We start from the raw sequence: 27,906 nt of genomic DNA on the forward strand, positions 1-27,906 counted from the left end.
TCTTTCTTTGGGCCAAAGCTCATCCAATTCCAATACTACCTTTTATGGGATAAGACTATCCCAATCTCATGGGTTAGGCATAGTTCCCTTATTGTCTCTATCTAAACGCGGACCCTAATAAGTTAAGGGGTGATCTTTTTGGGGTTGGTTATTTTCATGTATCAACATTAGTCCCATGGATGTTTGACCGGTTAAAGACTGTGTCAACAGTCACTTGCTGACGTGCTCACTTCATGACTGGAATTGGTGGGTTTGAGAGGTTTCATCCCACGACCCTTGGGATACTGCAGTTACTGATCTATTCAGTAATCGTTCCTTATTTTACCCCCCTTATAAATAGAGGAGATGTCACTCTCCTTCTTTATCCCTTCTACTGTACCTTTCTCTCTCTTCTATCTTTCTCCTACTCGCCATGGCAGATGGATCTCCCAATCGTAACTTATCCCCCAGATTGAACCTTACAGTCTTGAGGAGATAATAAGCAACCCTCGACTCAAATATCTCTTGTGACCACCTGCAGCGGATGATGGTTCAATCTTAATTCCAACTAATGACAACTGGATATCGTGCATGCTAAATCCTCATCCTTTCCCACCGTCTTCATCCGAATAATGGCTTATTCGTCCTGAAGCGGATGTATCCCCTATAACCGCCTCAGAGGAGATGCCTCGTCTGGATGTTCACAGAGTGGATTATACCTTTCCTTCAATTACTCTTCGTTCGTCCGCCGAGTCTCCTGCCGTTTGGAAACCCTGGATAGATTACATCTTCTCCGATCCGAACCATAAAGAGACCATCCGATCTCTAGGCATAAAAACTGCTCTCCGTGCTTCAAATTTTAGGTATGTTCGCCGAGACCATGATGGTTTTATCCTCCTGTGTGCGCACTGGGGAATTGATCCTCACACATTTCTATTCTCTTGGGGTGAAGCCACTCCGATCTTCGAGGACGTGGTTGCACTTACCGGTTTTCCCATCCATGGTGAGGCAAGTTTCTCCGAGTGTTTCACTTTTAAAGCTTTAAAGAAGAGTGATAGGGACTTTCGCGACTACTTGATCTCCGCTAAAGTAAACTCAATAACATTCCAGCCGCCTGGTAAGGTTTAATATGAAGTTCCTGATGAAGGGGAGGACATAGGAGGAAAAAGAAAGGGTAATGTTGTAGAGACCGCAACACATAGCTCTCTGACCAACGGTTCCTCCTCTACAAATCTTATGGCATATGCTATCAAGGCTCATCCATAATCGACTATTATCGAACAATCAGATGAGGTGAAAGAAGTGGGGGAAGTAAAGGGTGTCCAGAAATCCAAGTCCGGACAGCGTCGCGCTTCTTATTCTTTTTGGATCAAGTATTGGGATCCTATGATCTCAGGCGATCGCGATGGCGTTCCTCCTCGTGACGGAGAGATAGACCGTACGGAGCTAGCGGCTTTCCTCCTCTTTTGGTTGTATCATAACGTGTTTGAGCACAGTCCCCGGGATACTATTAAGAACGAGCTCAATACTACTAAGAACGAGCTCATCTCCTCAAGCGTTCGTCATCCCAAATCTTCTTTAATATCTGAGTCACTTTCCACTTCCTCTTCCTCGGTTTCCTCATATTCTTCGAACTCCTCTTCGCTGTCAGAGATTTCTATTTCCTTTTCGTTATGAGGAACTTCAGGAAACTTGAAATCCAGGAAAGGAAGCTTGTACTCAGTGCATATCTCATCCGCGTTCTTCTTAACATGCTAGTTTCGTTGGAGAAGCGCGTCCTTCTTCATATTGGAAACAAAGATTACCAACTTCTCTTTAAGCTTGCGGTATTGGGAGTCCCTGGAAGAAAGTCTCAGCTTCAAAGACTCCATATCCTTAGATAAATTATCAATTGGTTGAAGATGGCCCTTCTCAATATCTACAAAAGGAGGCAGAAAAGTTAGTATCACATATAAGCAAAAACCAAAAGTAGCATAAAAGTGATTTAATTAAAGAAGGATTTTTAGCAACCTTTTCTCCCAGAAAGGATAGTCTTAACCACTTCAGCATGATCACTTTCTAAGCTAACATTTGTAGCCAAACCATCCCTAACATTATCAATAACCCTAACAGACCATTCAAATTCAGTGTCACTTTCTATAAGAAGTCGAGAGCGTATCATGTTTTCACGGGAAGTCAAGGCAGTATTTTTACTTCCGGCTTGATCTCTTTTTGTTTGAACTTGGAGTATTGACTCTTGAAACTCCTTTAAAGCTTGAGCGCCCTTAAGGATTGCATTATCCTTTTATGTTATTAGGGCATTTTTATTCGCCTCCAAACTCTTAATTTATTCTCTGGCTTTGTGAAGGCGGTATTTAAAGTTTTTATTAACAGATAGCATGTTCCTATGATCAAACTTAAGGGATTCATATCTCGATCTAAGCTCCTCCAAATTAAGAGTCTTTAATCCATCAACTGGAGTATTGTTCAAGGAGGAATTAAGGTGTTTTAAAAGGATAAAGTGTTCAACAGGATAGATGAATTCTTGATCGGTTAAGTTTTAAAGCTCTGCAAACACACATAATAAAGAAAGGAGAAAAATGACGCATTAATATCAACATCCAGAGAGAATTAAAATACATACCAATAAGTTGAGCATTTCTTCGACGAAGCTCCACCAACTCATCAGAATAAACAAAAGTATCGCCTTTGAGTTTGAGATTCTCAGCCTCAAGAGTATGAACTTTTTTGCGCAAACCATTGGTGACAGCATAAGACATACGAGAACTCTGCATCAAAATTTAATAGGCGGCAAAAATGAATAGTCGGTACAAAATCTTAATGAAGATTGACGCACAAGAAAGAATCCTACCAAAGACCCAATAACAAATTCAAAATATGGAGTCAAGGTAGAGGCAACCCCATGAAGAGATTCACGGTTGAGTGAAGGAGCATCGCAAATCTTAACAACCGCATCATATGTTCGACTTAGTGTGGGATTATAAATAATTGACAAAGAATTTCTGAAGATATCAGAAAGGATCCCCATGGAAGATGTAGGTGTGGAGTCATCAGGGGGAAAAAAGGCATCATCATGAGAGTAGGTTTTGGAACCGCCTGTTTATTTTTACCTTTCGCTTTTGAAGGAAGACGGTTAACCTTAGAAGAAGGAGACTCATCATCAGAACCAACAACATCTTCAGGATCGACCTGCACGCTCCATGTTCGATAAGAAACAAAGGCAACAATATTTTTAAAATTAAATTAGAGTATTTCCTACTTCATTGGAGCGCGAAGGTGATGACTATGACAAATCCTTCTTCGCTTTCTTTCTTTTCTTCAACATCTAAAATCAAAGGAGGCAATGAATAAGATAAGGAGGTAGAAAAGGAAAATAAATAAACATAAGGGATAAGTTAAAATCAGCATACTACTTTTTCTTTCCCTCAGGCCAGTTAAACTCCAAAGGTTTGTAAGAAACAAATCTTTCAGGAAGGCGAAGATCCGACCCATCAGCAAATCTTTCAGGAAGGGGAACATCCGACCATCAGCAAATCTTTAAGGAATGGGAATTCGCATGGTAACTTTTCCTTTTGGTTTATTCGATGTCCCATTAAAATCATATATCTTGTAAGTCGAATGAATTAAGTCTCCGTCTTTTCCTCCCATAGTCTTATAGGTATGATAAAACAAGATGTCGACAGAGCTCCCAGAGTCAATTAATATTCTACTTATTTCCCATGTGACATCTTCCTCTCCTTCTTTCTTGTCTTGATTTTCGTTTGGTACTAGCTTCAACTTAACAACCAGGGGACTCTCGTGAAGTTCGCCTCCTCCAGCTACTTCCTATGCACTGAATGTGATTGGTTGCTTCTGCCATTCTGCGATATTTGGTAGCCTTTCAAGGTTCATTACCTCTTTCCCTTCCGCATCCCTTGCATATACACGACTCTATACATTATCGTGGAAATCTTCTATAGTATTGAATGAGTGTATTATGGAATTACAGTTCCAGTTCTTGGTACTCACTCCCACTTCTATTAAGAAGGTGTTTTTCCCCTATCCTCTCCTGACTTCTCTCTTGTTGCTGGTTGCATTGTTGGCGGTGGTGGTAATGGGGTAGCCAGGAAGTCGTTAAGCTTTCATTTTCCAATCATTCTTAATATCATTCGCTGTATATTTTTGCAGTGATTTGTTGTGTGGCCGTGAAACCTATGATAGGCGCAATTTTTTTAATTTTCTTTCCAGATGGTGGTTCCTGCCCCAGATTTGGTGGTGGGGTTATCTCTTCCATTAATATGACGGCTTCCCAAATTTTTTCAATGGTTGTGTTAAGAGGTGGCATCCTTATCTCCTCAGGAACTCTGTATTTCACACCTTGATTATAATATCTCTTGTTTCCACCATACCCGTCTCCATAATTGTCATATTTTACAACTTTGTTATTCCCTCCACGGTTGTTATATTTCCTCTCTCTGTATTCTTGTTCATACATTTCTTGGTCTCTGCTACTCATAGGTACCTGCTTCTGCTGATCTTCTACGATTAATTTTTCTTTACCACCCAGCGATGTGCTCAAAATTGTATTGGGCATCCTTGGTAATAAGCTTGCATTTCCTATCTTTTCGCTCGGGACTGCAACAGGTTAAGACTCTATATCTCTCTACTTTTCTTCAAGTGAAATATACTCTTCCTAATACTCGCGTAGTTCTGTCATTGTTATCCTATCTTTTATCTTGAATATCTGTGTAAATAACAAGTCAGTTGGAAACAATGCATTAATGAATGATAAAATTAGGTTTCTCTCATCCACTCGCCCTGCCATTTCGTTACTCAGCGTCCTCCATCGGTTGGTCATATCTCGCAGGCTTTCATTTATTCTTCTTCGTAGGCTGAATGATTTCTCGATTCCATGTTTTTTCATACTGCTGCTCATGTACTGTCCCAAGAATAAAATCTGCAGTTTCTCAAATAAATTTATTGATCCCTCATGGAATCCATCGAACCACTTTAAGGCTTCTCCTGCAAGGCTAGCTGGAAAATACTTACACAATACCGCGTCATTATTCTCATATTGTAACAAAGCTAGACTATATGTCTTGATGTGATGAATTGCACAAGTTGATCCATCAAAAACACTAGGAAACTTTGGTAGGGTGCATTTCCTTGGTATTGTTATTAACTGTATCTGTCGGGCGAATGGAGTTCCCGCTGCTTCCTTTATCGCTTCTTCAAGCTGTCTTTTTCCTCCATCTTTTCCTCTTGACACTAACTCCCTTAACTCTGCTATTTCTCTTAAAAGTTCACCATTTGGGAACGCATCTTCTTGTTGCTGTCTAGGTATTTTCATCCTAGTTTGTCTCAGCCTATTTTCATGTCTGCTTTGCCTTATTGCTTCTTCTAGTTCTTCATCATCTCTTCTTTATCTTCGCCTTTCTCTTTCAATTCGCGCGTGTTCTCGTGCAGCTCTGTCTCGCTCGTTTTGTTGTCTCAACATTTTCTTTCAATGGAGTATCATTCTTGCTTGTTCTGGATCGTCTTCCTGTCCTGGGTCGTCTGGGGAGTCGTTATACCCTTCATTTCGCTCCTGCATGTTTTCTCTGCGAAGCCCTCTCCTTGGTTCATTCTCTCTCGCTTGCATATATCGATTTTCTACTTCCCTGTGTTCGTGCCCTTCCTGCATGTTGTCACTTGTACGAATATTATTTGCCACTTCGTTCCCTAGCAATTTTATTTTTTCATCCTCCCTATGATTAGATATACTTCGCCTGGAGGTACTTATACTCGTCCTTGATTTGGAGCTAGTTTGTGTCGTCCTGGATCTAGTCTCCGATCTCTGCTCATGTAATCCGTTGTTTTCTACTCTTAGCTCATCATTTTGACGTGTTAAGTTCGCACGTAATTCGTCTTGACTTCTTCTCTCCTCCTCCCATCTCTGTTTGAGCTCTTCAATTGTAATATTTTCCTCAAGTTCTTCAACCACTCCTTCCTACTATGTTCTCACTCCATCTTCCTCTGCAGTATCTGTGTTTGTGGTGTGTACGCTCACTTCATCATAGTTAATGTTGCGGTTCTCTTCTGCAATTGGTTGGATTCGAGATCGATTCTGCCGAGGTTGGTTGTGTCTCGCTCCCATTCGTGAAGATTCTGCAATTTCACTCCTCCTTCTCCCTGCAATCCTCCTACTTCTCCTGATAGGTGTTGCGTTTTCCCCTCCAGTTGCCCGTCTCACCATTTTTCTGTTCTGAAAATTTCACTTTGTTTACAGATCCATGTGAATAAACCCCTATTAATTGCAGGTTCCTAAACAAATCCAAAAATATAAACTAGTAAAGCTTAGTGAAAGCAACCACTATTTTCTTTTAAAAACAAATGTTCTTAAGATTTTCCTAAAAACCTTTCCACTAACAGGTATAATCCTTTCGTCCGAGATTTTTTCTAGCGCCAAAATGTAGTAGCAGAAAATCTACTACCACACCCCTTAACAAATTACCTACTATAATATCAAATCATAATGGAGAACATGTAGAAGAATTGATTTATTTTTTAGAAGATAATATAATGGAAGTAGATGCAGTCTTTTCTTGGTAAACAATTTACTTTCTCTCCCCTAAAATTCTATCTCAAACCTCCCAAAAGATGTCTCTCAAATACAGTGGAGAATGGTCTTATATATAGGAGTTTTATATAGTGGAGGACAACTAATGAATCCCCTATTTTCGGATCTGACGTGTGAGCCATTCGCACGCTTACTTTGGATCTTCTCGCATGAGCTCTTGATCTTTGCAGAGTCTTCGTACTTTACTCGTGACTTCGTGACATCACTGATTTCATCATTTGAGATATGCTATGTCCCAAATGAACTCGCTCCTTTTTTGCGTTAGTTCGCATGTTCATCATATCATTACTTCGCATACTTTGTACGGGAGCGATATCCAGTCCCTACATTAGCTACAAATTCCACGGTTCCCTGCTTCATAGCTGTTTGCATGACGCTTGTATCCTTCGTAAATTATAATTCTAACTCATCACTGTCTAATGTTTTCCGGAGTTGCTCTAACATTTCATCGACCAATGCAGAGGATTGTTTGTGCATCAACTTTTGGTCGTACAACTGCTTCAAACGAAACACTGAAATAACAACAAAAAACAAGCCACCCCAAAAAAAGAAGAGAATTTTAGTTAAGCTCTTCGTATATAGCTGGCTTAAGCAGGTCTATGTAAGTGATGACCTTGCTTCCGGGAGCTCTTAAAATAAAATAGCCAAGTACTAGTACTCCCTCCGTTTCTTAAAAAAGTTATTATTCTTTTTCTAAATTGAGATATTTTTAAGTTAAAATAAAAAAATGACTACGCATAATACCTCTTTTCTAAAAACGGAAATAGTAATATTTATAAAATTTCAATAAAGAGAAAAAATAATTATAATTGCAGGAAAACCTATAACACATCCCAATGTAACATCCCAATGTAACTAGACAAGACTAAGTAATCATAATAGAATTCTTTTATTAATTATCAAGATTACAATCGGTTACAGGATGTTACAGTAACTTTACTTGCTTTCCAAATAATTTTTCTCTTTACTTGCTTTCCAAATAATTTTTCTCTCTCCTAGTTTCTTGTCTAAACCTTACTCAAAAATCTCCCCTTACATGTGATGATCTCTTTCCTTTATATAGGATTCCTCATAAGGGATGACATCTAAAAGATCATTATTTTCATCTAAAAGATCATTATTTTCGGATTCACCGTGTACTCAAAAATTTCCCCTTACATGTGATGATCTCTTTCTTTTATACAGGATTCCTCATAGTGGATGACATCTAAAAGATCATTATTTTCGGATTCATCGTGCATTCGCTCAAGTACACACTTCGCATATATCATCATTATCGCCCATCACACTTCCAATGCGTCATCTCAATCTTTTTATGTTAGATGAGGATACTTTTAAAGAGTCCTCAATACTTGCTTTGGTGCCTTCTAAGCTGTCTAAATCCAAAGGGTTCTCTTCATCTCTTTCGGTACCTCGTAAGCATTTGGAAACTTTTTCTTCATCCGCTTGAACACAATAACATGCAGAATCTATGTCCACCTAAATTACTGTACAGTTTTTCCAAACACATTAAGATAAGAAAATACTCATTGGTCGACCGAAGGGAGACCTCTATATGGTCACTTCAGTGTAATTTGTCAGTCACAATAACTGTACAAAAAAAATCAAAATCAGCTTTTCCTTTTTTCAAATTTCATTAAATTCAAGTTCATCTTCACATAATCAACCAAATTGACTTCAAATTTCCATCAAATACAATTAAATAAACAAATCACATGTTCAGAGATCATCACAAATATCCACTGATTCGACCGCAATCGATCAATTTCAGTCCCTTCAATTAAAAAAAAAAACAATATTCAATTCTCAAAATCTAATAGCAGGAATCAGTAAAAGATAAATCGACTTCAAATTTATTCAAAGAATAAATTATGGTACCAATTTAATTTATCGAACCTTTTAATTGTTGTTTCAGTTCGCCCAGATTTCCCGCTTTCATAATCAAATTTTACAGTAAAAAAAACAGAGCTCTGTTTTTGACTCTGTGAAGAAGAAGAAGACGTGGTATGGGTGGGGTCTCCGTCCGGGTATGGATAACCGACATGACCCGGACCGTTTCTTTAAAACAGCTGCACCCGATAAATCCAAATTCGTTCTACACTAACTAAACTAAACAAGTTACACACTAAAACAGCTTCACGAATCATAACCAAAAAATCGAACTCATACCATCCCAATCTTATCGAATATCAGATTCTTAACGAATTTTCTCAAATATTCTCTGCTAATGCATCTTTAAACTCAATTAAAAACAAAAAAAAAAGCTTCTTCATTTCAATTACAATCTATCTCATTTGAGGAAAAAAACAACTTAACGAATTTAATCAAATATTCTATGCTAATGCATCTTTAAACTCAATTAAAAAAAAAACAACTTCTTCATTTCAATTACATACCCATCAAATTTAATCAGTGAAACACTGGAACATAATCTTTGAAATTGATAAGTTTGATTGAAGAAATGAGACATTTTGAATGCTGGGTTACCTTTGAAATGGGACGAATACATAATCTCTGGGATTTTCCTCCGAATTTATATTCATTTTACTGCTGGAATCAGGAAAGGCCGGAAAGAAGACGAGAGAGACAACCTTCCATAGGAGGAAGAAAAGAACTGCTTTAGGTTTATGTGGTCCAAAGTCCAAATTGGCCAGGTGTGGTTAATGCAATAGGATTAGGTACACGTGTAGTGAGATAGTTAGACTTTACTAGACACACATATATTAATCAAAATTAGTCAAAACGGTCAATTTTGACCCGGTCTTCCCATAATTTGAGGAGTGAGTATATTTTGAAGAGAAATGTGAATGTCACCCATATTACCAGGTAAGGTTTGCTCCAATCAGCTAGCTTAAGTTGAAAATGGTACAAGATATCAGATTTTAATGATTGTTTCTTATTTAGTAATTGATCCTGTTTTTGATTGAATTCGATTTCCTCCAATTAGTTCTTTTTTTTTTTTGAATTTTTTTGTTTGTATATATGCAGGGTCAAAGTTCATCATTTTCTTTGAAGGAACTAGATCTGGAATGAGTATTCATCTCAAAATCAGAGTTAGAAATACAGATCAGGATGATATTAGGCTTCACCAGTATGAATCTTGTTTCTAAGCTTCTCCAGTGATTTCAAAGGACGGTGATGGTGGTGCTTCAGCTTTGTCCACGAGTTTTGATGGGATTGTAATTTTTGTTTTATTTTTAAGAAATTGAATTTTATTTCCGTAATTTTGTTTTGATGGAGATTGTATTTTATATTATTCCCTTAAAAAATAAAAAGTGAAATTGTAATTTATTTATTTTTTATTAGATAATAAAGTTGACTACTTGATTTACTCTTTTTATTTCGGTTCATATCTTTTTATCTTATAGTCTGTATCAATTTAATTCCATTTTGTTAATCACTGAAATCGGCTGATATCGGAATATACGGTACTATTTTGAGCAACTAACTTCAAACTTATACTTCAAAAACCGATATAAACATAAATCTCTAAACAAAGACTTTACTCCCTTCATTTCTAAAAAATAGATTTTTTTCCTTATTTGGGTATGTCAAAAATAGTAGGCTTGTTTCCATATGTAGAAAGTCAAATGTTATGATTTTAGTACTGTATCCATAGAGGGACAACTTCTCTCTCTCCCTTACTCTCTTAATACAAAAACGGAAAATGGGTCATTTGTCCAAATATTTTTAAAACATGGTTCAAATGAACGAGTAAAAATTAATATGGGTGAAATGGACAAAAAAAAAATTGCAAGATGAAACTGGATTCATTCTGTGTAAATTGAAAATAAGAAAAAGTATTTGAAAATTGGCATGATGAAACTGGTTACATCCTGCTTTTTTTTAAATTTTTGGTCATTTAAACAGTATCAAAATCTAAGTGTCATTTTCACTCAGGAATTATTGGTTTTGGTCTTTTTAACCAAACAAATTATTTTTGTGTTATTTTAATTTCCCAATTTTGTGGTTTTTGTTTTTTAACCAATTTTGTGTTATTATACTATTAGTAGGGTTCATTCCTTTCTTTTGCTAACTCAGAACAAGCGAAGGTGAAGTGAATTTCCCAGAAAAAGTTACTCACCTAAGAGATTATGATTAACTGAATAGTATGATAACCTGGCACCGTCTTCTCCAACGAACGGACCTGGTTCCACGTCTCTAGTACTAGAGTAAATATACTTAATTGTCTCCCTGTTCCATACAAACAGCATATTCGAGTGCTGTTTTTCGGGTGTGATCGCGTACCTGAGTTAGACTAGCGTTTTTCTTAATCAACGCCTCAGCAATTTCAGTGTTCCCGTTCGTGGCAGCATAGTGAAGTGTACGACCGAATTTCTTTGTTTTGTACTCTAGTGCTTCTGGAGGCATGAGGCCATGAGCTCCACCATCTCCTTCACAAACATGAAATTATCTTGATATACAGTTACATGCAATGCAGTATTACAATCAATAGCGATAACAGAACTGATCGCTTCGGGAATTTTATCAAAATAATCACGAGCCTCTTCCCAATCACCCGATAGTGCTGCGTGGTATAGCTCTTCGTACCCATCTTTTCACCTGGCCAGTGCCCTCTACTCAATGGATCAACATTAAGAAAAAAAAAATAATAATCAAAAAAATAATAATCAAAATATGTTCAAATCTGTTCTAACATTTGCGTTAATCAAATCCCCTCCATTAAATATATTATGTTCATCAAGAATGAAATATTAATCACCAGATTCCACGTTCTGGTCAACGGTTGTTGACTGTCCAGTGAAATCGCTGTTGCAATTGCTGTCGAAGCTCAAATGGCTGTACTTGTTCACGATCAGGATCGGCCGGTACCTCTATGATCTCTTCTTGTATTGAAAAGGGGACATCATCAGTATCATCTGCTGATAATGATGGCTTCTTTATGTTCATTTCAGCTAATTTATCATCAATATTTCTGTTGGCAACATCATCTTCTTCTTGTGACATCAATAATCCTGAAATATATATATTCAATTAAAGAAAATAAAAGATCCAAATCAGAAGCTCGTAGAGAAAGATTTTTGGACTTTAATAAACAATACATATATACCTTAATGCTTATGATAATCCGATGATGGGATTTCGAATACTTTATGTTCTTCTTCTTTCTCTTCATGGATTTTATGATTAATACAACAGGTATTATTCTTTACTCGAGATTCAATGAATTTAGAGAGAACAGATTCAAGCTTACCAAACATCATTTCTTGTGATTCAACAAGCACACTACTTAACATCAGTTTTTGAGTTTCAAAAATCCTAGAGAAATAACATCATTTCTTCTTAAGATCGATCATCACGAACATCATCACCTACTTGTCTAGCAGCCATGGTGATTAGTTTCCAGACTGAGTTGTTTTTCTTTTTTTTTAGATTGATGAAGAATGAAAAGATAAATCGAGATTTGTAACGAAACTAACTGTGCTAGCTAGTTCAGTATATGGTTTTCTCTTTGGTACTATTTTTTTGTTTTTCTAATGTTTTTTGTTTTTGTTTTTGGTACGTACCTTTGCCGGACTCGAGAATACTGTCCCAAATTAACCTTAAAATACTTAACATACAGTATTAGTTGTCGTTGGATATGATGCTCTCTGTGAAGATAATACATAAAAATTAAAAGGTTAGGTATAGTCTCCTAATAGTCAAAAAGGATAAAGTTCAAAAGCTGGTTAATTCATTTTAATTGAAAACTCGTTCATGGACGACAGAAAAAGAGGAATATGTCCGCAATCACATCATAACCAGAGTCAGACTCGACAAGAACCGATAGAAAAATCATAAAATGGGAAACGATTGCCCACTTTTGATGTTTTGTTTGAATAAAATTCCACTTTGCTTCCCATCGTCTTGGTTTTTACCGTAGTATTTACCAGAATTATTTTCTGTGTACATTACACTCCTCACTCATTTCTTTTTCTGTGCATAAAATTTTGTCACCCATTTCCTTTTTTGATCGGTAAAGAAGTAAAGAAAATAATTTAACGGCGAAGAGTTTCAAACTTAGTTCACTCATTTCTTAACTCCCCAGTGTTATTAAAATGAAATAATTAGGGATAATGAAGTTTAGTGGAAACCGCGTTAAACATAGATTCTCGTGTTATTCAGTTAGCAGCATTAAACCAAAAGCAAATAAACAAAAAAAAAAAAGAAAAAGAAAAAACACTTAGTACGAAAGCGAAAAGCGTATACTGAACTAGCTAGCTAGTAGTTGGCTTTCCTTGCAAATTTCTATCTTTTTCATTCTTCATCAATCCAAGAAACAATAGTCTATAAATCAAACCATGACTAGTAGACAAGTAGAAGATGATGTTCGTGATCATCGATCTCACGAAGAAATGATGTTATTCTCTAGGATTTTTGATTCTCAAAAAGTGATGTTAACCAGTGTGCTTGTTGAATCTCAAGAAATGATGTTCGGTAAGCTTGTTGAATATCAAGATAAGATGTTTAATAAGCTTGTTGAATCTCAAGATGTGATGTTTGGTAAGCTGGAATCTATCCTTTGTAAACTCAATGAATCTCAAGTTAACACTGCTAGTAATAATCATAAAACCCATTGTGAAGAAGACCCATCACCAGATTATAATAAGCATCAAGGTAAATAATTATTGTTGATTGAATTTCCCAAATAATTCTCCATGAGTTCTGATTTAATCTAATTTTCTTCAATTGAATACATTTTCTGTTTTTTGTTTTGCAAGACTTAGAGGGTGTTGTCAAGGGTGATATTGATGATAAATTAGCTGAAGAAATCATAAAGAAGTCATTCTCAGGAAATAATATTGATAATGCCCCACAGGAAGAGATCATAGAGGTACCGGATGCTGATGATGAACAAGTTCAACAGCAGACGAGGCTGGAATCCGGCAAGTAATCTGACTCAAAGATAATGCATTCCCATACATATTATTGGGTTATATTAATACAAGTCTTAGATAAATAGTATTTATTCTGTAATTTGTTTTCTGTTTGATCAAATAAGAATTGGGAAGTACTTGTCGAAGGAACCCATATTTGGATGGATACGGGCGGCTATACATCGTAACATTAACGGGTGACTGGGAAGAGGCTCGCAATTATTTTAAGGATAATCCAGAAGCGGTTGCCAAAGTGATAACTCATGATCTAGAAACTGCGTTGCACCTGGCTGTTAATAATGATAATCAAATGTTCGTTGAGGAGCTTGTGGAGCTCATGCCACCAGAAGCACTAGCATGTAAAACAAAGAAGCTTGGACATACAGCGCTCCATTATGCGGCCATTAGTGGAATTACCGAAATCGCAAAGGCCTTGGTTAAGAAAACCACCAATCTGACTCAGATATGCGATGAAAGTCGAAAAGTACCACTTGAATATGCTCTTATTGCGCGACATGAGGAGACATCTAAGTATCTTTACTCTGTTACTAGAGACGAGGAACCAAGTCCATTCTTTGAGGATGCTGGAGCCAGGTTATTATGCCAAGCAATCAACGGCAATTTCTTGGGTAAGTAAAGTCAAATAGCTATGAAGGGATTGTTGATGAGCACGATACATTCTTTATTTTTTATTCGATCAAAAAGAAAGAAAAAATAACTAGATTTTTTATTCTATTCAATCGTTTTGTTGCATATTTGGCACGCTCTCTTGAAAAAAGGTTTTCGCAAGTGATTACCTGGAAAAACGACTACCTGGATATAAGCGGATTAGAGTTGATAATTCAAAGACCGTTTGTCTTTCTTAGTGGAGCTAAGCTGACATGGTGGCAACGGTACATTTATTCATGTTAGTAATATTTACATTGGATCCAAGAAAGTTATTATCTTCATTGTTTATTCTATTGAAGGCTCATATATTTTATCTGAATGATTGTGGTAATTAAACCACACAGTAATTCAGGTGGACATAGATTCTACATATAATGCTGTCCATCAAGCATTTGAAGTAAAAGAATCATTACTTTTATCGACTTTACGATACTTGCGAGGTGAAGACACAGATGAAGAGAACCCTTCTATTTTTGTCAGGGCAGAAGCCATCAAAGAAAGTAAGCAAAAGGACTCTTTAAAAGTCTCCTCAACTAGTGATAAAGGGATGATAACCAGCATGTTCTTCTCAGTCAATTCATTTTTGGCAAGAATTCAAGATGCGTTCGTCTCGATCGATCGCATGTCCTATTTAACACAAGGTGTTTTTCTTGAGATATTGCCTCGAAATTCTTATATTCCTTTTTGAAGTTTCATAAATATAATTTACCTATAGGTCTTTTATTTTAAGTGCTTCTGGAAGCAAGATGATGATCAAACTAATGCTACTCAGACCTGCTTCTGAATCAAAGTTGAAGATACCTTAACGGCTTAACTAAAATTCTCTTTTTCTTGGTGCTTGGTTTTCGTTGTCATTTCAGTGCCTCATGTGAAAGAGTTGTACAACAAAAAGTTGATGCACAAACAAGCATCTGCATTAGTTAAGCAAATGTTATCGCAACTCAAGAGAACAATGGATCAGGACCAGTTACGAGCATACTTTAACAACGATACGAACGTCATGCAAACAGCTATGAAGCATGGAACTGTAGAATTTGTAGCCGAATGTCTCAAAAAGTTTCCGTTTATGCTTTGGTCTGGGTTCAATGGGAAAAAAATGATACCAATGGCTATTATTGAACGAAATGAAATAATTTTGACTCTATTATGTGAAGCAAATATGAATACACCAATGAAGAATCAGCTACTTTCTTATCGAGATGAAAAGGGGAACACTATCTTGCATCACGCAGCCAAACTGGCATCTTCCTTTCAACTCAATTTGATCTCTGGTTTAGCTCTCCAGATGCTACGAGAAATCCAGGAGTTTAAGGTAGGATAATAATCTCGTCAAGCTTCTAAAGTCAAGAATTTTCCTGTAATGTTCAAATTTTGGTCGAAAACATGTTACTATTGGGTACTTAAGTTTCTTGCTATTCATTTAACCAGTGGGTGGAAATTATTATACCAGAGGAAGATAAGTTCAGGAGAAATCGGAGTGGGGATACTGCTCAATATATATTTACAGAAGAGCATAAAGACTTGTTGGAGAAGGCAGAAAAATGGATGAAAGATACTTCTGGATCATGCATGGTAGTAGCTGCCCTCATTCCCACCGTAGCATTTGCAGCTGTCTTCACTGTTCCAGGAGGTAACATTAGTGACAGTAATAGCAGTAAGAACGGCACCCCTGTGTTTCTGGGAAAACCATTGTTTACGATCTTTGCCTTAGCTTTATTCTCTTCTATCACATCAGTTCTTATTTTCTTAGCTATTTATACTTCGCGGTATGCAGAAGAGGATTTTCTCAAGTCTCTGCCCCAAAAGTTGATAATAGGTCTTGCAACCCTATTCATATCTATGGCCACCATAGTGATAGCTTTCGGTGTAACCCTGTTTATGGTACTTAGGGATAGACTCCCATGGTCTATTATTCCCATAGTTTTATTTAGTTGTGTTCCTGTAACCTTATTTGCATGGTTGCAATTGCCATTATTTGTGGAAATGGTTCAGTCCACGTATTGGGGTGGTAGTCTCTTCCAAAAATACAGATATGTCAAACCTATTAAGAAATCTGACCAGAAAAAGAAAGAGAACTAATCATATATAGTTACATTCTCGTGCTTGTACTCGGTTAAGCAGCACGGTGGCTAATTTTTAGAGGTGTGACACATTTTGTCGGTTGGAAGGTGTAATATTGGAGACGAATTGTATGTATAATGGTGAATCATTTCATTTCGTTTTTCGTTGTACGATGACAGTTTATCAGCAGTTATTGCTATTGCAAACGCGAAATTGTTATTTTTCCAAGTTATATATCTAAAGATTTAAAGGCCTAAACAAATAAAACTCCCACGTTGAACGGTGAGGAATCTCTTATTTCTTATTGGTCGAAATAGTTCTTTTTTGAGTTTTGTGAAACAACGGTGAGGAAACCTTCGTTTCTTATTGGCCGAAATATGTCTTTTTTGAGTTTTGTGAAACGAGCGTTTTGGTGAGGACACTTGGCAACGTATGGTTGGTTTAAAAATAATAGGAAAAAGATTAAAAAAAACAAACCAAATTCAATATTTATGGGAGCACACTTGGCAACGTATGATTGGTTTAAAAATTATAAACTTAAAATAACTAGATGACCGCTGCCACGGTGGAACGGCCGATCGAAAATCGGTGCAAAAATATGATTTTTCGTGACACGGTGCGAAAATATGATTTTTCCTGACATGGCGTGGAAGTATCATTTTATCTGACACCGGGTGAAAGTATCACTTTTCCTAAAATGGAAAATTAGCCGATGCATAAATCAAAATATGGCTGCATAATTTGTTACGCATCCTTTGTGGTGGTTTGCATAATGAGTACGCATTCAATTTTTGAAAATTATGGCTAAAGTGAAAGTATCACTTTTCTTGAGACGGAGGGAGTACATCGTTTAATTAGTTGCAACGGAAAAAAAGTTGATGCATAAACCAAAATATGGCTACATAAAGTATTATGTATCCTTTGTGGTGGTTTGCATAATGAATATACATTTAATTTTCGAAATTATGCCTAAAATGATAAACACCTCCGAATTTTTCGTAAAAATTCTAAATTTGATATTGTTGTTTGTACTCTCATTGCGTAGAGTTTTTTTTAATATCGTTCCAACGAGTTCCAAGGCACGGATATTCAGATATGTTATATTAAAGTTTACTTGTCAATTATACCCTTGAAAAAATAAGATACATAAGGAGTTATAGTGATTGGAATAAAATGGAGGGACAATTTGGAAATTTCCGGAGTATGACACCAAATCCAATCTTTTTTGTCAAATTGGAAAAAAAAATCATGTCCATTTGACACAAAGTCACCATATATAGAGTCCTCCCCCGCTTCGCTCGGTCGGCCTAAAAACCTAACTTGGAGCATTTTCAATGGAGTATGGCTTTTGAAAAATATTGATGCCACCTAGGATTTTAGAAACTCTTAACAAAAAAACCTCTCCGGTGGAGGTTGGATAATCAAAATTTAATATGAGGTGGAAGTTTGAGTTTGGAGGAGAGCATAGGTTTTTGGAGACTCCCATCCATACCCACCTCATCAATTTGTTATTATTTTAATTAATTTATTAGATTTTGTTTCTATAAATAAGCGACAAGTATATCAAAATAGATATGGATACAACTACCACTGGAGATGCTTATCAAAACAAGATTTTTATTTGGATTCTATGTTATTAAATACCATTTTTTAGGTCTCCACGTGTGATAAATACACATACTCAATTGGAGATACTCTTACCGTGTAATTTTATGGAAGTGCGAATTCAATTTGGAAATCGAGTATTAATTATTATATTAAGACTATTTTTTCCAAATTAATATATAAAGGGGAAAAAATCCACTTATTTTCTGTAAAAATAAAAGGAATAAATAAATAAAATCTGCACATATTCTCTACTTATTTAATGTATTTGCCCTACCACACCAAATCAAAATTGCATCACCACGGGGAGGGCAAAGCCCCGCGCACACCAAATTAAAAATGTTCTGTCACAGGGCGGGCGAAGCCCCGCACACACCAAGTTAAAAGAAAAAATAAAAATAAAAGATGCACATATTCTCCACCTATTTAATGTATTTGCCCCATCACAGTTAATCAAAATACATCGCCAGGGGGTGGGGGGTAAGCCCGACGAACACCAAATCAAAAATGCATCGCAACGGGGTGGGACGAAGTCCAGTTCACACCAAATCAAAAATGCATTTCCATCGGGCGGGGAGAAGACGACGCACACCAAGTTAAAAGAAAAAAATTAATAAAATCTGCACACATTCTCCACCCATTTAATGTATTTGCTCTGCCACACCAAACCAAAAATACATCGTCACGGAGCGAGACGAAGCCAAACGCACACCAAATCAACAATGCATTGCCACGAGGCTAAGCTAAGCCCCGCGCCCACCGAACGCCGGGCAGAAATCTAGTACATCTAATCGACAGTCAGGTAAGTACACGAGAATATATATATATATATATATATATATATTATTTATATATTCTTTCGTATGGAAACTAAGTTTCACATTGCACAGTTTTTGTTTTGATAAATCTGGTGAGGAATTTTGATGTTGAACTGGAATGGAATGGTAAATTTTACGACAACAAACCTTGAAAAATACGCCATAGTGGCGTGACACGACAACTTTAAAACGCATGACTCACCATGCAATGCCGTTCCTAAGTGACTTGACAAATGTTTTTAACTTTGCACTCACGGCCCATTAAATTGGGCGACACCGCTACCTAGTTCGCTTTACCATCAACCACCAACAGTGGTCCGATTCCACCTCAAATAGCAACAAGAATTCTATCCGCGTGCCTCTTCTCCTGGCTGTGGGTCGGATACCATCAATGATAGTCCACGAAAGTGCGTGAGAAAAGGAGCACGTCTTATGGAATCCAGTCATCTAGTTTCTTGGATAAGATCAACTATGGTCCATGAGGGTAAGGCGAGAGAATAACACATGTAAGTCGGCCAATTTCTTTGCCGGATATGTTCTTCAAAAATGGTCCTTGAGATGAGTGTAAGAGGAGGAGGAGAGCTTCTCATATTGTCAGTCAGTCGTTTGTGGCCGGGTCGATATATATACAGGAGCAATCAAGACTTTGTAAACGCACCAGTCTTTACTTCTGTAGAATTTTGAAAGAAAAGACCATCAACAAAATGGATTCACATGAACTTTCTTCAAAATTAGGCGCAAGTAAAGTGTAATAAAAATGTTCAAACAGTTGTCTGTCTTCAGTTTTTTCTTTTGTCTCTGTTCGGTTTTGGTCAGTCAATCCATTGACTTGACTGACTACCTCAGTAATAATCGTCCGCTTCTATAAATACCATTCTTCTCCTCACTGATTCCTGAAAGGAAGAATATCAGAGTTATTCTTTAGTTACTGGTTTCTCTGTATGTTTTCCTCTTTAAATTTACACTCAAAAATACCAATTCTTCTTAATTATGTCTTCAATGAGGTCTCTCCGAGGTGCATGGCATTTCCTAACCATTTTTATTTTTTGTTATTTCAACGGTGGCAACAGTTGGGTTCAAGGAAAATGCTTGAATGATCAGAGAGCTCTGCTGCTCAAGCTGAATGAGAGTCTTCATTATATGAATGTCGGTTCCACGGAAAAATTCTCATCAAAGCGCAGTTCTTGGAATTTAAACACTGATTGTTGTTCTTCATGGGATGGCATTGAATGTGACTTAGCTGGTCATGTTATCAGTTTAGACCTAACTAATGAATCCTTATGGAATATAGATGATTATAATAATCTATTCAATCTTCAGTACCTTGAGAGCTTAAATTTGGCTCATAACTTCATCCATACACAAATTCCATCCGGGTTTCAGAAACTTTCAAACATGAGATACCTTAATCTGTCAAACTCAGGCTTCTCAAAGCAGATTCCAGTTGAGATATCACAGATGATAAAGTTGGTTACACTCGATTTATCTGGAAATGGTAATTTGATACTCAGGGATCCCGATCTCGAAACACTTATTCGCAATTTAACAGGAGTGACTGAACTTTTGTTAGATGGTGTAAAAATATCTGAACATGGAAACAAGTGGTGTCGCACCTTATCTTCTTCCCTCCCTAAATTGCAAGTATTAAGTTTGTCTGGCTGTGGTTTGTCGGGGCCTCTCGATTCTTCTCTCTCAAAACTTCAATCATTACGCAAACTGTTAAAATTATAAACTTGATTTTAGAAGTGTCTAGAATTATCTAGGCCCAACTAGTCTATTGTAGATTAGTCCACAATACTCTAGCCCATCTAGAGGCTTCATGGCTATAAGGGCCCAAGCTTACTAGAATATTCATGAATGTACAAAAGGTTCTAAACTATCTAGAAATATCTAGCACATGTTGTAGTTAGTTGGGATAGATATTTCTCTAGGGAGTTCTAGAGAATTCTTAGGTTGGCTATAAATAGGGAGGTAGTGCAACCAAGTGAAGGTGTAATTGAGTGAAAAACAAAGTTAGTGGTAAGGTGAGAATTAAAGGGAGTGTGTGTAAGAAGTAAGGTCTTGTACCACCAAATAAAGTTTTGAGAGCAATAAAATTTCATTTCTCTTAAACCACAGTTGAGTGTCTGTGAGCCCATTCTCAAATCATTTTCAATACCCATTTAGCCCATTAACTCCAAAATCATTTCCAACAAAGTGGTATCAGAGCCATAGATCCTAATGGCTAGTGAAATGTTTCCGTTTCATGTACCTAAACTCACCAAAGATAACTATGAAAATTGGAGTATCCAAATGAAGGCGTTATTAGGCTCGCAAGATGCATGGGAGATTGTAGAGAAAGGTTATGTTGAACCGGATGATGAAGCGGCGCTTCCGCAAAATGAAAAAGATGCGCTGCGCATTTCAAGAAAGAGAGACAAGAAGGCTCTCTACCTCATCTATCAAGGAATGGATGAGTCGTCATTCGAGAAGATATCAAGAGCCGCTAATGCAAAGAAAGCGTGGGAGATTTTGCAAAATTCATTCAAAGGCGTGGACAAAGTAAAGAAGGTGCGGTTGCAAACTCTAAGAGGTGAGTTCGAATCTCTCTCCATGAAAGAGTCTGAATTAATATCGGATTATTTTTCAAGAGTTTTAGTTGTTGTTAATCAACTAAGAAGAAATGGCGAGGTCATGGGTGATAGTCGTGTGATTGAAAAAATACTACGGTCACTTGTTCCTAAATTCGACTATATCGTCGTTGCAATCGAGGAGTCCAAAGACGTTGAATCCATGACCGTGGATGAGCTCATGGGATCTCTTCAAGCCCATGAAGAAAGAATGAGAAAGAGAAATAAAGAGGGAGCGGTAGAACAAGTTCTACAAGCTAAGCTTACTTTAAAAGACAAAGGAGAGAGCTCTAGTAATAATGCTAGAGGAAGAGGACGTGGCTACTACGGCGGAAGAGAAAGAGGCAAGCAAAATAACGATGATCAGAGAGGCCAGAGGTCAAGCTCCACAAGAGGTCGTGGTAGAGGAAATAATTCATGGCGCAACAATAATAGGCCAAGGTATGACAAATCTCAAGTCGAATGCTATAATTGTCATAAGCTTGGTCATTATGCTTCGGACTGTCGATCTTCTTCAAATAATGTCGAGGAGAGAGCAAACTACGCTAGTAAAGAAAATCAAGAAGACCAGACCTTGTTGGTGGCATGCAAAGGAGGTGACTATGATGAAAACTGTACATGGGTGCTTGATACGGGAGCAAGCAACCATATGTGCGGCACGAAGGAAAAATTCGTGGAGCTTGATGAATCAGTTTCCGGCAATGTGACGTTTGGAAATGGAGCGAAAACTCCGGTGAGTGGTCTTGGCAAAATTTTGATTCGATTAAAAAATGGAAGCCATCAATTTATTTCTAATGTTTATTATGTCCCTAACGTAAAAATGAATATATTAAGTTTGGGACAACTCTTAGAAAAGGGCTATAGGATGAACATGGAAAACCTTAGTCTTTTCATAAGAGATAGGAGAGGAAAACTAATTGCCAAAGTGCCAATGACGGGAAATAGGATGTTCTATCTGAACATTCAAAATGACATTGCGAGATGTCTGACTGCTTGTGTGAAAGACTCGTCATGGCTCTGGCATCTTAGATATGGACATCTAAATTTTGGAGGATTAAAGTTACTGTCCAAACAAAATATGGTTAGAGGTTTGCCAAGAATAGACCACCCGGATCAATTGTGCGAAGGATGTTTACTTGGAAAACATTTCAGAAAAAGTTTTCCTAAGGAAACACTGACGAGAGCCACAAAGCCACTGGAGTTAGTTCACACGGACGTTTGTGGACCAATAAAGCCAAGCTCGTATGGTGGAAATAACTATTTCCTCATATTTGTCGACGATTTTAGTCGAAAAACATGGGTTTATTTCTTGAAACAAAAATCGGAGGTTTTCTCCAATTTCAAGAAATTTAAATCCATTGTGGAGAAAGAAAGCGGCTTCGAAATTGTGTCTATGAGATCAGATAGAGGAGGTGAATTTACCTCGAAGGAGTTCGAGTCTTACTGTGAAGACAATGGAATCCGTCGGCCTCTTACGGTTCCATATACACCTCAACAAAATGGAGTTGCCGAAAGGAGAAACAGGACAATTCTCAATATGGCTCGGAGTATGTTGAAGACAAAGAGAGTGCCCAGGGAGTTTTGGGCAGAAGCAGTTGACTGTGCGGTTTACCTGATAAACCGATGTCCCACAAAAAGCGTGTGGAACATGACTCCTTTAGAAGCATGGAGCGGAGTGAAACCCGGCGTCTCACACTTACGAGTATTCGGAAGTATCGCATATGCTCATGTGCCGAACCAGCTGAGAACGAAGCTGGATGACAGGAGTGCCAAGTACATATTTATCGGTTATGACTCTCGGTCCAAGGGATACAAGTTGTACGATCCAATCAATAGAAAGGTCATCACAAGCAGAGATGTGGAGTTCGATGAAGAAGGCATCTGGGACTTCGGTGTTCAAGAAAAGGATTACAATTTTCTCCCTATCGTAGAAGAAGAAGAACAACAACCACCGGTACCAGAATCTCCAGCTAATACACCACCTCCGTCTCCTTCAGCGTTGCACCAAAATGATCCATCATCAGCAGATGAAAGCTCAAGCGAGAGGCCCTTACGGACGAGGAGTTTAAATGATATCTACGGAGACAATATATCTCTCTTTTGTCTCTTTGCAGATAGTGAACCAATAACTTTTGACGAAGCCGTGGAAAGTGAAAAATGGAGAAAGGCGATGAATGAAGAAATTAAGGCTATTGAGAAGAATAGCACCTGGGAGCTTGTAACACTTCCGAAAGGACAAAGAGCAATTGGAGTAAAGTGGGTGTACAAAGCCAAGAAAAACGCAAAAGGGGAGGTTGAAAGATACAAGGCAAGATTGGTAGTAAAAGGATATAACCAAAGAGAGGGCATCGACTATGATGAGGTATTTGCTCCTGTTGCTCGTCTTGAAACTATAAGATTAATTATCTCTCTAGCTGCCCAGAATAGATGGAAAGTCCATCAAATGGACGTCAAGTCTGCCTTTCTAAATGGGCATCTTGAAGAGACGGTATACGTCGAGCAGCCGCCGGGGTACGAAGTAAAAGGACAAGAAAATAAAGTCCTGAAGTTGAAAAAGGCTTTATACGGCCTAAAACAAGCGCCGAGAGCATGGTATAGCAGAATCGACAAGTACTTCCAAGAAAATAATTTTAAGAAATGCCCGCATGAACATGCTCTCTATGTGAAGGTGGATGAAAAGGGAAATATGTTGCTCGTCTGCCTATATGTGGATGATTTGATCTTTACCGGCAATAATCCTACAATGTTCGAGGAGTTCAAGAAAACGATGACGAGAGAATTTGAGATGACGGACATTGGTCTTATGTCATACTATCTCGGGCTTGAAGTAAAACAACAAGAAAATGGAATATTTATATCTCAAGAAGGATATGCGAAGGAAATCCTTAAGAGATTTAAAATGGAGGAGTGTAATCCGGCAATTACTCCCGTGGAATGCGGAATCAAGCTATCAAAGATCGATGAAGGAGAGAAGGTCAATCCGACTCTTTACAAGAGCCTTGTTGGAAGCTTGAGATACTTAACTTGTACAAGGCCAGATATTCTCTACGGAGTAGGACTAATCAGTCGCTACATGGAAGCACCTACGGTTACCCATATGAAGACTGCCAAGAGAATTCTGCGCTACTTAAAAGGTACGCTTGATTTCGGTTTATTTTACTCGTCGTCAGACAAGTACAAACTCGTTGGATACAGCGACAGTGATTGGGCCGGAGATTTAGATGAAAGGAAAAGTACTACTGGTTTTGTATTTTTCCTCGGAGATACAGGCTTCACTTGGAGTTCGAAGAAGCAACCGATCGTCACGCTCTCCACTTGCGAAGCTGAGTACGTCGCAGCAGCATCGTGTGTTTGTCACGCGATATGGCTAAGGAGTTTAATGAATGAACTTAAAATGGAGCAGGAAGAACCGACTACAGTATTTGTGGACAACAAGTCAGCAATAGCTTTAGCAAAGAATCCAGTGTTCCACGACCGCAGCAAGCACATCGACACACGGTACCATTTTATCCGAGAGTGCATATCGGAGAATAAGGTACAACTGAAATATACAAAGTCTCAAGACCAAGTTGCGGACATATTCACGAAACCTCTAAAGCACGAGGTCTTCGTCAGATTGCGAGAAATTCTTGGAGTTACTTCAAATCAAGTTTAAGGGCGGCTGTTAAAATTATAAACTTGATTTTAGAAGTGTCTAGAATTATCTAGGCCCAAAACTAGTCTATTGTAGATTAGTCCACAATACTCTAGCCCATCTAGAGGCTTCATGGCTATAAGGGCCCAAGCTTACTAGAATATTCATGAATGTACAAAAGGTTCTAAACTATCTAGAAATATCTAGCACATGTTGTAGTTAGTTGGGATAGATATTTCTCTAGGGAGTTCTAGAGAATTCTTAGGTTGGCTATAAATAGGGAGGTAGTGCAACCAAGTGAAGGTGTAATTGAGTGAAAAACAAAGTTAGTGGTAAGGTGAGAATTAAAGGGAGTGTGTGTAAGAAGTAAGGTCTTGTACCACCAAATAAAGTTTTGAGAGCAATAAAATTTCATTTCTCTTAAACCACAGTTGAGTGTCTGTGAGCCCATTCTCAAATCATTTTCAATACACATTTAGCCCATTAACTCCAAAATCATTTCCAACACAAACTTCATCTCGACAACAATAATATCTCTGCTGAGTTACCAGAATTCTTTGGGGAATTTCTCAATTTAACATCATTGCATCTAAGTTCGTGTGCCTTATACGGCAATTTCCCAAAAAAAGTTTTTCAGTTACAAACACTTCAAAGTTTAGATTTGTCGAACAATAGGTATCTTTATGGTTCTCTACCAGAATTTCCAAGGAATGGGATGCTTCAGGAGCTGCGCCTGTTTTTCACGAGTTTCACAGGTGAACTACCAAACTCTATTGGTAATCTTAGACAACTCTCCACCTTAGATCTCCACAATTCCGAGTTCAACGGGTCGATTCCTAACTCCATTTCACAGCTTAACCAACTTCAATATGTAGACCTTTCATTGAACGGCTTCACTGGTTTACTTGGAGAGAATTTCATTGGCTCTTTATCTCCTTTGGAGTTTCTTGATTTGAGTTACAATCAATTGCAAGGTCGTGTTCCAGTGTCAATTTTCGAATTCTCTAGACTGTATCATCTCGGGCTTCTATCAAACAGCTTCAGCGGTGCAATAAGTCTTGATATGCTTCTTCATAAGTTGAGAAATCTTAGCAACCTCTACCTCTCAGACAACAGGTTTTCGATCACTACTGAGAGTACTAATTTTGCGTTATATCCTCAACTTCGGTGGTTGGCATTGAGTTCCTGTAACCTGACAGCAATCCCTAGTTTCTTGAGAAACCAATCTGAACTGGAAGCCGTAGAACTTGCACGCAATCAAATCCATGGGAAAATACCCAACTGGATTCCGGAGATAGGGAATGGCAAACTCAACACCCTAAATCTTTCTTACAATTTCTTAGAGGATCCTGACCAATCTTTACCAGACAATAGTTTTAATTCGTTATCATTTGTCCTCGATCTTCGCTCTAACTACCTTAAAGGAAGAAACTTAATCGTACCACCATTGGCTTTCGTCTTGGACTACTCATTGAACAACTTCACCACCATTCCAGATATTTCCTCCCAACTTGGTAAAGTTTTTTCGTTCTCTCTATCCGGAAATCGAATTAATGGAGAAATCCCTACGTGGATATGTGAAGTTCATTTCCTTACAGTTCTTGATTTATCAAATAACAACTTGAGTGGACCAATACCCCCATGTATGGTATCTGATCTCAACAGTTTACAAATTTTAAATCTTGGAGGAAACATCCTTGAAGGAATTATACCTGACTTTCCAACAGATTCTTGTAATCTGGAAGTACTTGAGCTCGACGGAAACAAGTTAGAAGGGGAGCTACCATATCTTGCCAACTGTACAAACCTAGAGGTTCTAAACATTGGAAACAATCAATTACACGGTACTCTTCCTTCTTGGTTGGGTTCCATGTCCAACTTGCGGGTTCTTGTGTTGCGCTCCAACCAGTTTTATGGTGCGTGGGGGAATCAAGAAGCCGAGTGCAACTTCCCAGTACTACAAATCATTGATATCTCCTCAAATAACTTTTCAGGTAGGCTACCCAAGCAATGTTTTTCAAATTGGAAAGCCATGATGGTAAACCAAGCAGAAGAAGGATGGAAGCGCAAAGATCCGATATTAGGACATAAAAGTGATTTTTTCAGATATTATTACCAACAAAGAGTGGAAATTACAAGCAAAGGACAAGTCATGGAACTAGGTAAAATCCGAAGAATTTTTAAAACCATAGACTTCTCAAATAATGAATTTGATGGAGAGATACCGGAAATCATTGGAAACCTCACATTTCTTTACACTCTCGATTTCTCAAGAAACGCACTCACAGGCCCAATCCCAACGGCTTTCGGGAATCTTACACATCTTGAGTCATTAGACCTCTCGCATAACAAGTTAACTGGAGAGATTCCTTCTGAGCTGGCAAGATTGTCATTCCTTTCGTATTTAAATCTATCTTTCAACAAACTAGAGGGGAAGATCCCATCGGGCAATCAGTTTGAAAATTTCGAACCAAGTTCCTTCAAAGGCAATATTGGGTTGTGTGGTTATCCCCTGTCCAGATGCAACAGTACTAATGCTGAATCACCATCAAATGCGTCGAATTCTAAGGGTGGGGTTATTTCTGTGAATGAGTTTGATTGGGTTCTATTCTTGATGACATTTTTGGGATTTGTTGTGGGTGCAAGCATGGTAATTGGGCCTCAATATTTTTGGAAGAAAGGGAGAGAGTGGGATAATGAACGCATCAACAGAATCCTCAACATCACCTGAAATGAAATTATTTTTTTTTATGCAAGGAAAGATGTAATATTAAGAGGTATTGTACTGATAACAAATAAAATCATAAACTAAATATTTGGTTTCACCTTTTATGCAAAATCTCTCTAGTTCGTGCAACTACAAAAAAAATGTTTTAGCAACAGGTTTTTGAGTGAACAAATGAAAAGCCGTTGATAAAGACATTATTCACCAAAAGAATAAAACTCATCGGATTTGGGTATACCGAAACTAATTTGAGTATTGATAATTAGACAAAATAGGATCATTAAAAAGTAAAATCCAAAACTCACTTCTCACCTGATTAGTTATAGCTAA

The 27,906-nt window shown here is 37.7% G+C and overlaps 4 protein-coding genes and 2 long non-coding RNA genes across 9 annotated transcripts; 4 read left to right on the forward strand and 2 right to left on the reverse strand.

Moving 5' to 3' along the window:
* Nucleotides 1-4,651: 4,651 nt before the first annotated feature.
* Nucleotides 4,652-5,308, reverse strand: LOC113329106. Its single transcript, XM_026576077.1, has one exon. The coding sequence runs from the start codon at nt 5,306-5,308 to the stop codon at nt 4,652-4,654; it is 657 nt and encodes a 218-aa protein (XP_026431862.1).
* A 4,100-nt stretch (nt 5,309-9,408) lies between these two features.
* Nucleotides 9,409-9,868, forward strand: LOC113329254. Its single transcript, XR_003349771.1, has 2 exons — nt 9,409-9,442; nt 9,566-9,868. It is a non-coding gene; the product is annotated as an uncharacterized LOC113329254 (long non-coding RNA).
* A 681-nt stretch (nt 9,869-10,549) lies between these two features.
* LOC113329055 lies at nt 10,550-12,078 on the reverse strand. Of its 2 annotated transcripts, none has more exons than XR_003349713.1 (3): nt 11,793-12,078; nt 11,301-11,553; nt 10,550-11,154 (listed from the first exon to the last, which is right to left on the reverse strand). It is a non-coding gene; the product is annotated as an uncharacterized LOC113329055 (long non-coding RNA). The 2 variants fall into 2 exon arrangements; XR_003349714.1 differs by having other exon boundaries at nt 11,649-12,078.
* An 891-nt stretch (nt 12,079-12,969) lies between these two features.
* On the forward strand, nt 12,970-16,320 carry LOC113329018 (ankyrin repeat-containing protein ITN1-like). 3 transcript variants are annotated; one of them, XM_026575987.1, is made up of 5 exons: nt 13,930-14,084; nt 14,235-14,362; nt 14,469-14,765; nt 14,985-15,436; nt 15,553-16,320. In XM_026575987.1, the coding sequence occupies exons 1-5, from the start codon at nt 14,056-14,058 to the stop codon at nt 16,201-16,203; spliced, it is 1,557 nt and encodes a 518-aa protein (XP_026431772.1). In that variant the 5' UTR covers nt 13,930-14,055; the 3' UTR covers nt 16,204-16,320. The 3 variants fall into 3 exon arrangements, with proteins under 3 accessions (XP_026431773.1, XP_026431774.1, XP_026431772.1); XM_026575988.1 differs by lacking the exons at nt 14,469-14,765; nt 14,985-15,436; nt 15,553-16,320 and adding exons at nt 12,970-13,195; nt 13,300-13,464 and having other exon boundaries at nt 13,581-14,084; nt 14,235-14,350; XM_026575989.1 differs by lacking the exons at nt 14,469-14,765; nt 14,985-15,436; nt 15,553-16,320 and adding exons at nt 12,970-13,195; nt 13,306-13,464 and having other exon boundaries at nt 13,581-14,084; nt 14,235-14,350.
* Nucleotides 16,321-19,598: 3,278 nt separating this feature from the next.
* Nucleotides 19,599-20,339, forward strand: LOC113329107 (receptor-like protein Cf-9). Its single transcript, XM_026576078.1, has one exon. The coding sequence runs from the start codon at nt 19,599-19,601 to the stop codon at nt 20,337-20,339; it is 741 nt and encodes a 246-aa protein (XP_026431863.1).
* Nucleotides 20,340-25,566: 5,227 nt separating this feature from the next.
* On the forward strand, nt 25,567-27,582 carry LOC113329108 (receptor-like protein 54). Its single transcript, XM_026576079.1, has one exon. It carries the CDS (start codon nt 25,567-25,569, stop codon nt 27,580-27,582), a length of 2,016 nt encoding a protein of 671 aa, XP_026431864.1.
* Nucleotides 27,583-27,906: the final 324 nt, after the last annotated feature.

Source organism: Papaver somniferum, unplaced genomic scaffold, assembly GCF_003573695.1.
Source record: "Papaver somniferum cultivar HN1 unplaced genomic scaffold, ASM357369v1 unplaced-scaffold_115, whole genome shotgun sequence".
Taxonomy (NCBI): domain Eukaryota; kingdom Viridiplantae; phylum Streptophyta; class Magnoliopsida; order Ranunculales; family Papaveraceae; genus Papaver; species Papaver somniferum.

Coding starts and splice junctions, on each gene's coding strand:
- LOC113329106 (XM_026576077.1), bottom strand. CDS start 5,308: ATGAAAATACCTAGACAGCAACAAGAAGATGCGTTCCCAAATGGTGAA.
- LOC113329018 (XM_026575987.1), top strand. CDS start 14,056: ATGCCAAGCAATCAACGGCAATTTCTTGG. Junction 14,085..14,234: donor AATCAACGGCAATTTCTTGG/GTAAGTAAAGTC, acceptor TCTTGAAAAAAG/GTTTTCGCAAGTGATTACCT. Junction 15,437..15,552: donor GAGAAATCCAGGAGTTTAAG/GTAGGATAATAA, acceptor TCATTTAACCAG/TGGGTGGAAATTATTATACC.
- LOC113329107 (XM_026576078.1), top strand. CDS start 19,599: ATGTCTTCAATGAGGTCTCTCCGAGGTGCATGGCATTTCCTAACCATT.
- LOC113329108 (XM_026576079.1), top strand. CDS start 25,567: ATGCTTCAGGAGCTGCGCCTGTTTTTCACGAGTTTCACAGGTGAACTA.